The sequence below is a fragment of the Mus pahari genome, chromosome 1, assembly GCF_900095145.1.
Source record: "Mus pahari chromosome 1, PAHARI_EIJ_v1.1, whole genome shotgun sequence".
In the NCBI taxonomy this organism is placed as follows: domain Eukaryota; kingdom Metazoa; phylum Chordata; class Mammalia; order Rodentia; family Muridae; genus Mus; species Mus pahari.
Genome location: NC_034590.1, coordinates 73,487,074 through 73,496,061, shown reverse-complemented (window position 1 = coordinate 73,496,061; position 8,988 = coordinate 73,487,074). Strand labels below are relative to the sequence as shown.

At 36.5% G+C, this 8,988-nt stretch overlaps 1 protein-coding gene across 1 annotated transcript; it reads right to left on the bottom strand.

Annotated features, from left to right (window-relative positions):
* Positions 1-7,617: 7,617 nt before the first annotated feature.
* LOC110338666 (olfactory receptor 52M1) lies at positions 7,618-8,571 on the bottom strand. Its single transcript, XM_021222045.1, has one exon. It carries the CDS (start codon positions 8,569-8,571, stop codon positions 7,618-7,620), a length of 954 nt encoding a protein of 317 aa, XP_021077704.1.
* Positions 8,572-8,988: the final 417 nt, after the last annotated feature.

Sequence of the window (8,988 nt, the reverse complement as noted above, 5' to 3'; positions counted from 1 at the left end):
TATTTGACTATAGGAGGGCTATTTTTTTTTTTTTTAGTTAATCTCATATGCAGCCACTTCACTGAAGGTGTTTATCTGATGTAAGAGTAGAGTTCCCTAGTAGAATTTGGGGGTGGCTTATGTATACTATCATATCATCTGTAAATAGCAATTCTTTGACTTCTTCCTTTCTAAGTTGTCTCTTCGTGTCTTATTGCTCTAGACAGAAGCTGCACAGACACTAGACAAGCAGAAAAGCCTCTGGCCTAGGCTTCCTTCAGTTTATGAATATTTTAGTGAGTATTTTTACATCTATGTTCATGAGGGAAATTGGTCTGTGATTCTCTTTATTGTTGAATCATTATTCAACAACATGTGAATTGGCTATCAGGGTGACTGTGGCTTCATAAAATAATTTTGACAATGTTCTTTCTGTTTCTATTTTGTAGAAAAATTTGAGGAGGGTTGGCATCATTTCTACTTTGATAGTCTAGTAGAATTCTGCACTAAAAACATCTGGCCCTAGATGGGAGATTTTAATGACTGTTTCTATTTCCTTTGGGATTACAAGTCTATTTTGGTTATCTGATCTTGATTTAATTTTAGTAGGTGGTATCTGCAAAGAAAATTATCCATTTCCTTTAGATTTTCGGTGTCTGTTGTGTCCCCCTTTTTTCTGATTTTAATTTGGATATTCTTTCTCTCTGCCTTTTAGATAGTTTGGATAAGGGTCAATCTACCTTGTTGATCTTTCTCAAAGAAACAACTCTTTGTTTCATTGATTCTTTATATTGTTCTCTTTGTATTTTGTTGATTTCAGCCCTTAATTTGATTATTTCTTGAAGTCTACCCCTCTTGGTTGTATTTGGTTCTTTTTGTTCTAGAGCTTTTAGGTATGCTTTTAAGTTGCTAGTATGAGATATCACTAATTTCTCTATGAAGGCACTTAATGCTATGAACTTTCATCTTAGTATCACTTTCATTCTGTCCCATAAATGTGAGTGCATTATGCCTTCATTTTTATTGAACCATAGGAAGTCTTTAACTTCATTCTTTATTTCTGCCTTGACCCTGAAGTCATTCAGTAGAGAGTTGTTCTGTTTCTATGAGTTTGTAGGTTTTCTGTTGTTTCTGTTTTTGTTGAACTTCAGCTTCAATCTACAGTGGTCTGACAGAACGCAGGAGGTTATTTCAAATTTCTTGAATCTATTGAGCCTTACTTTGTTCCAGTATGTGGTCAGTTTTGGAGAAAGCTTGAAGAGCTTCTGAGAAGAAGGTCTATTCACATTGGTGAAATGCTCTGTAGATATCTGTTGGGTCCATTTGGTTTATAACATCTGTTAGAGTATTTTTCTGTTTAGTTTTTGTCTGAATGAGATGTCTGTTGATTAGAGTCCTGTATTGAAGTTTCCCACTATTAATGTTTATGGGTCAATATGTGATTTAAGCTTTAGTAATGTTTCTTTTATAAATGTGGGTGCCATTGCATTTGAGGCATAGATTTTAAGAATTGAAAGATCGTCTAGGTAAATTTTTCCTTTGATGAGTATGAAGTGTTCTTCCTCATCTCTTTCATTCAATTTGGCTAGAAGTTTTTTGTTTTTTGTGCTTTGGGTATTTGTGTGTGTGTGTGTGTGTGTGTGTGTGTGTGTGTGTGTTTTAGATATTTAGAATATCTAAGCCAGCTTTCCTTATTGCTGTTGGTGGTGGTTGGTTGGTTGGTTGGTTGGTTGGTTGGTTTGGTTTTGGTCCATTTGGTTGAAAAATCTTTTTCCAACCCTTTACTCTGAGGTAAAGTCTATCTTTGATATTGAAATGTGTTTCTTGTATACAAAAGAAGTATAGATCCTGTTTAGACATCCATTCTTTCAGCCTGTGTCTTTTTGTTGGGAAATTAAGTCCATTGATATTGAGAGATATCAATGATTAATAATAGTTAATTCCTAGTTTTGTTGTTGGAACTGGTACATTGTGAGTGTGTGTCTGTGTGTTTCACTTCTTTTGGTTTTGCTGGCATGAGATTATTTCTGTTTTCATGGGTATAGTTAATTTGGGGAGGGTTTGGAGTTTTCCTTCTTCTGTAGAGCTGAATTTGTGAATAGATATTGTTTAAATTTGACTTTTTCATGGACTGTCTATGGTGATTAAAAGTTTTGCTAATTATAGTAGTGTACACTGGCATCGGCAGTCTCTTAGAGTGTTCAAGACGTCTCTCTAGATCCTTCTGGCCTTTGGAGTCTCCATTGAGAAGCTGGGAGTAATTCTAATAGGTCTGACTTTATATGTTACTTGCTACTTTTCCCTTGTAGATTTTAATGCTCTTTTTTTTGTTTTGTATGTTTATTATTTTGATTATTGTGTTGAAAAGAGACCTTTATCTGCTGTACTCTGTTAGGTTTTCTGTATATTTCTTGTACTTTTATGGACATCTCCTTCTTTACTTAAGAAAGAATTTTCTGTTAGGATTTTGTTAAAATTATTTTCTGGGTCTTTGAACTGAGATTCTTTGCTTTCTTCTACTCCTACTATTTTTAGGTTTGATCTGTTATGGTGTCCCACATTTCCTGGATGTTTTGTGCCAGGAATTTTTTCGATTTGAGATTATTCTTACTACAACAACAGCCAGATACTCCAGTCTGTGCCTTTGTGTAGTCTACCCTTCTTGCTCCTTTGGAATTCCTTTGTTTTTCTACATAAGTGTATTCATATCTTCACAGAAAATAATCACATGTCAAATAGAAATAATTTATGAGTGATACTTCTCTCTTAGCCATAATTGAGCATGTAGAGCAGAACTTTATTTTCTTTTATACTATTTTTTATTAAGTTTATTTTAACTAATATATAAAAACCTTTAAAATTATCTATTACAGTAATATGCAATATTACATACATTCACTACATAATGTTAAATCAACTTAAACATATATAGCTTAAAACATGTATTCTGTCTTCTAAAATACTTACTTCTAGATATTTGAAATATATAATATTCTTTTTATTTGTGGCTATCATACTGACAATAGATCACAGAAACATTTTTCTCATAACTATAACTTAGTAGACATTGATCAGACTCTCCATTTTTCCTTTCCTCGTACTCTCGCCAGCCTCTACCACTCTGACTTTTGTCAGACCAACAGAGGTATGCTTCACATGTGAGTGAGATCAGAGTTTTTCTTCCTCTCCATAGTTTGTTTTATTTAGCAGAGTGACAGGACTTCAATGTGTTTATGACTGGATAAGTTAACCATTTTGCACATATAGCACATTTTATTTATCCATTCATCATTTAATGGGAACTTAAATTGTTTCTTGACCATTGATTATAGTGCTCCAATAACCATGGAATATAAATGCCTCTTCAACAATTTCCTTTAAATATATACTCAGAAGAGAGATTTGCTAGATGTAGAAGATTCTTTTTGTTGTTGTTGTTATTTTGAAGAAATGCCATGCTATTTTACATAAAATTTTTATTAATTCGCACTCCCATCAACAAGGGTTCCCCTTTCTTCACATGTTATTTTAGTCTTAAGAGAAGAACTAATATCTGGTTAAGGTTTATATTTGAACTCCCATGATAATTACCATTGTGGAGCATTTCTTTCATGTACCCCTTGGCCATTCATAGGTCTTCTTTACAGTAATATCTATCTAGGTATGTTGCTCTCTTTTAATCAAATTATTGTTTTGGTTTTGTTTTATTTTGTTTTACTATTGAGCTTTTGGAGCTACTTATTGTTAGGCCTCAAACCAGGAACAAATAGCTAACTGAAGTGCACATTAATGTATCAAAGTAGATGCTAGCTGCCAGGTTCACCCAGAATCCCTTAGTCTCTACCTGTTATAAGGCCCTCCTAGATGACATACCCCAGCCCCTACCATGAACTCTCCAGCCCAAGAGAGTTCCTCCACCCTAGCTTCCTTAGCACCAACTCCTCTGGCCCCTATATCACTCAGCCATTTTGACTGTGCCAAAATAAGGGGTCTCTTGGCCAGTCTCTTGGCCCAGCCTGCCCCTCTTGGATGGCTCTCTTTCCCACCCCCTCTGACCCAGCTCAGTCTCAGCATGTTTACTCTGAACTCTTCCAAATGTCTCTACCTCTGGCTATGTTCTCCCTCATATCTACAATGAGCTTTCTCCTCCACCATACCTAAGAGAAATCATGTTCTTCCTTTTTATTTTTCCATTCACTTTTATACTCTAGATATAAAACCCCTTATTCCAGGTGTAGTTTGTTAATATCTTCTTAAACTCTATGTGTTGCCTTGTCACTTCAGTTTTTTGATTCATTTTCCTTGTGAAACGTTAGGTTTTGTTTTCTGTTTCCTTTGGAGTCTAGTCTGAAATGCCTCGTACATTCCAAGGTCCTGAAATTTTTTCTTTCTGCTTTCTTCTAGTGTTTTTATTATGGCCTCAGTTCTCAATACCACATGAAGATGAGGATCAGAAGTTCAAGGTTTCCTTAGCTGTACTGAGAATTGAAAACTAACATGAGATACAAGAGATATTTTCTAAAATAATAATAATAATAATTTTTCAAAGATTGATTTACAAAGTATCCTGCATTTGCCAAATTCAGATTGGTATATCTCTACTGAATGCTTAGAAAATAAAACCTACTAACATGTCATTTAAACAAAGGGATTTATTATCCTCAAACCAAGTGATTTAATGTCTCTCTACCTGAATTTCTTTATCGATAAATTGGAATTCATATATAACACGTTATTTGCTATACTACTTTAAAAAATATTAATTAACTACATGTGCAGTGGTTATCATATTATCTAGATTAAGTGAAATCCTTCACAAATACATATCATTATGGTCACTAATGAAGATAATATTCATCAAAAATAGAATCTTTGTGTGAGTGTTAAAGATTAGACTTCAATTTAATGTAGGGAATTACCAAGATTTATAACTCGTTACTACATAACAAATATTATACATATCCTCAAACAAGTATTATTTCACTGAGAGCTTGTTAAAAGGAAAAGAAAAAAGAAACATTCTTTCACCTCCTAGCTATGGTAATCAGCACACTTTAACAAGACTTCCCAAGTGATTTGCATATACATCAACATTTGAGAAGCACTGTTGTAACCCACTCCTTTTTAAAAATCACTGCTGAAGGAGCAAAACAAAATACAGAAGCTAAAGCAATTGTCGAAACACCTTCATCCTCAGTCCTTGAAGACTGCAGGATGAGAGTTACAGGGTGAGGGGAAGATCAATTGGCCTTGTGTACTCTTGTCTTTCCAGTGGTTTATTTTGGTGTTGAGTCTATTGGACAAGAATCTAGTCTGTTGGGCTTGTTTTCACTTTAGTAATTTCCCTTCTTTGTGAGCCATGAGTGTTGGTCCACACTTCTATTTGAAGACAATGGAATGGAAAGGTTACCTCATCTTCCAGAGAAGGAGAACCATAGAAGGGGAGTCCTGGTGCCAACATGAATGAAACAACTTATGTGGACAATGAGACAACTGTTCATTTGCACAGATTAAGATGTTGTCTAACCATGATTACCATCCATAATCTTTAGCATTGTTCATTAACATGGAGCTTCAAAATGACATGGCATGCAGGGTTAAGTTCTTGAAGGTTTATTATCATTTCACATGTGCCCGTGCCCTCACCCTCACACACACACACACACACACATGCCCTGCAAACGGCTTATCATCTGACTGTAGTGACGTGCTTACAGTGAACCAGGACCAAACCTTTTAAGGAACACTCTGTCATTTTAAAAACAAGCCATCAACACTGTCCTTTGCAATGTCAGTAATTAGTATCTCAAGATACTGACCAAGAAGTCCTTCCATGAGTAATTTATTCTACCAATTCATAAAACAGTAAAAACAAATATCAACACGGAGCAGATTTTCACTCTACTGTGTGTGCAGATGTGCACTTTGATGTTTTTCTTTCCTAGATGTAATATGGGGGGGGGTGTTAACTGCTTATTGCTTAATTTGATACTACATTATTTTTTAGTCAGTGCTCGGTTTTTTCTTAGATCTAAGTTCACACTTTATGTAAATATATATTTATATATATATATATATATATATATATATATATATATATATCCACTTTAAGCATCCAAGTGTACCTTAGCCTTTGAAGTCACTCTGTCCCAGTGCTGATGGTGTGCTTTGAATGTAATGTTGTAACTCTGATAAGCTTCAACCTATTTATTTCTTCTCTCATTATAGCTGTAATAACTGACCCATGATTTCCATTTCAATCTAAATGGAACATTTTAAATATTCTTTTTATTTTAAAAATATTTATATACAGTTATTTTCCCTTCCCCCAATTCCATTCTGATTCTCTCTCTCTCTCTCTCTCTCTCTCTCTCTCTCTCTCTCTCTCTCTCTCTAAATCATAAAACAAAAATCAAAACAAATTAAAAGAACCAAAAAAACAAAGACACCACAATAAAACAAAGCATACACACAAAAGAAACATGTAGTTTCTTGGAGTGTTGTTGATATATCTGGTGACACTCCACTGGAGATCTTTGATTGACTTAGAGAATTTTTTGCTTTATTTTTAGAGCAGAAACCTCGAGGCAGAAGCCTAAACAGGGGCCATGGAGGGATGCTGCTTGTTAGCTGGCTTCCTTATATAACTCAAAACCACCTTCCCAGGGATGGCAACCACCCACAATTGGCTGGTCCTCCCACATCAGTCAGTAATAATAATAATAATAATAATAATAATAATAATAATAATAATCACCACTAGCCAGTCTAAGTCCTGATCAAGTAAAACATAGATGTGTAGAACCCATGTGTCTATAAATTGCAACTTCATGTGAAACTGATCCCCATTGCAAAGGAATCCTACCGATGGAACAGGATTCATGGAGTGGGGAGGGATGGTCTCTCTTCCTTGGAGCCTCGTGTGATTCAAAATAGCAAAGATCACAAGGGCAATTGGCAAATACAGTCACTTTCTTATTAAAACAATACCTTTTGTCAACTCATGTCTGCACCCTATTGCCTATACAATCCAGTCTTCTAAAATACCATGCTGTATTATTAAAATCTGTTTTAGCAGCACTTCAGTTGCCAATAAATAACTCAGGATTTCTTTTGTAGCTACAATAACTTTGAAATGAGCAAGCTTTTCAAACGTACTTATGAAAAGATGTCTCGAGAACAAACTGAATACAAAGGGTTAGTAGTGACCCAGAAGTGTGTTATAAATTTCAGCCAAAACACTGAGATAGAGTGCTTAAGTCATTTTGCACATGGATTATAAAGCAATTTTTACTATTTCCTTATACATAAAAATGGAGCACTAATTACCTTATAACATCTGAGAGGATAAGGATCAGGTGAAAATGTGGGATTTTTAAAGTGCTATTTATTTGTTGTTCATCTCATTGCTGTTGTTGAGTCGTCTTCATAATCCAAACATCCTCCAGTCATAAAAAACATACATATCTTCCACCTTTAGAAGGTTCAGAATTGTGCATTCCTCCTCGCTTCGCTGTTCCTTTGGAACTATAAATGCTGGACCCAATGACTCAGACTGGGGTTCCCATTTGGGAAATAGCAGTCCATGCTTGAATGCCTCCTCCATGAATTTATGTGAGAGAGAAGAGGAAGTGTCACTCATCTGATCTTGGTTCCTGTCTTTAGGATCTGAAGAAGCCTGTCCCGGATCTGCTTGGTACGAACAGCATAGACAATAGGATTGAGGATAGGGGGAATGAGGAGATAAAAGTTGGCCAGCAGAGTGTGGATTGGAGGAGGAACCTGGTGTCCAAACCGGTGAATGAGAGAAGAAACAGCAATGGGAACATAGAAAATCAGAATGGCACAGATATGAGACCCACATGTCCCCAGAGTTTTAAGTCTAGCCTCGGGAGTAGCCAGCCCCATCACAGCCCTGAAAATCATCACATAGGAGGCAGCAATGGCCGCTGAATCCAGGATCAACACCAGAAAGCCAATGCTCAACCCATAGACATTGTTAACTCTGCTGTCACCACAGGTCAAGGCAACCACAGCCATGTGCTCACAGTAGGAGTGGGAGATGACTCGGGTTTTGTAAAGAGGCAACCGCAGGCGGATCATAAGTGGTAGGGGTCCAATGTAAAGAACTCCTCGGAGGAAGGCAGCCAGCCCCAAACGACCCACCACTGTCTGAGTGAGCACCATGCTGTGACGCAATGGGTTGCAGATGGCTACATAGCGGTCAAAAGCCATGGCAAGGAAGATGCCCGACTCAACAGTAGCAAAGCAATGGATAAGAAACATTTGGCATAAGCAGGCATCCAGGCCAATGTGGCCAGCACCAAACCAGAAAATCGCCAGGAGTTTGGGCATAGTAGAAGTAGACAGAACCAGGTCAATGACAGCCAGCATGCACAGAAAGAAGTACATGGGCTGGTGTAGGCTGCGCTCTACCCTTACCACAGCTAGGATGGTGATGTTCCCCACCACAGCCACCAGGTACATAGAGCCAAAGGGGATGGAGAGCCACATGTGCAGGGTCTCCAGTCCTGGGATGCCAGTGAGCCACAAAGAGCTGGGTACTGAACATACATTATGAAAAGTGGACATTGTTATATATAAATAATTCTCATTTGTGTCCCCAAATGTAGCAAGACATTTTCCCCTAAAAAGAAAAAAAAAAACAGTATTCTTGGGCCATAAAATAAACATCATTGAATATATAGTGCTACACAACATTTAGGAGAAATCATGAAATTTCATACTACCCGGAATTTCATGTTACACTATAGTATCAACATAAACTTAACAAGCAAAATCAAAAATATGTGTTTGAATGAATGGATGAATTCTCTGATAGTATGATCCTCAATGAGTGATATTTTGCATCATTAAATGAATCACCCTGAGGCAAATATTAATTCATTTGGTATTTGGGGATCATAATTGAACGATCTTCTAATGTCCCACTAAGAAAGCAGTCTGCTTGTCAAGACTGGTTAAGACTATGTACTGATAGGATCTTAT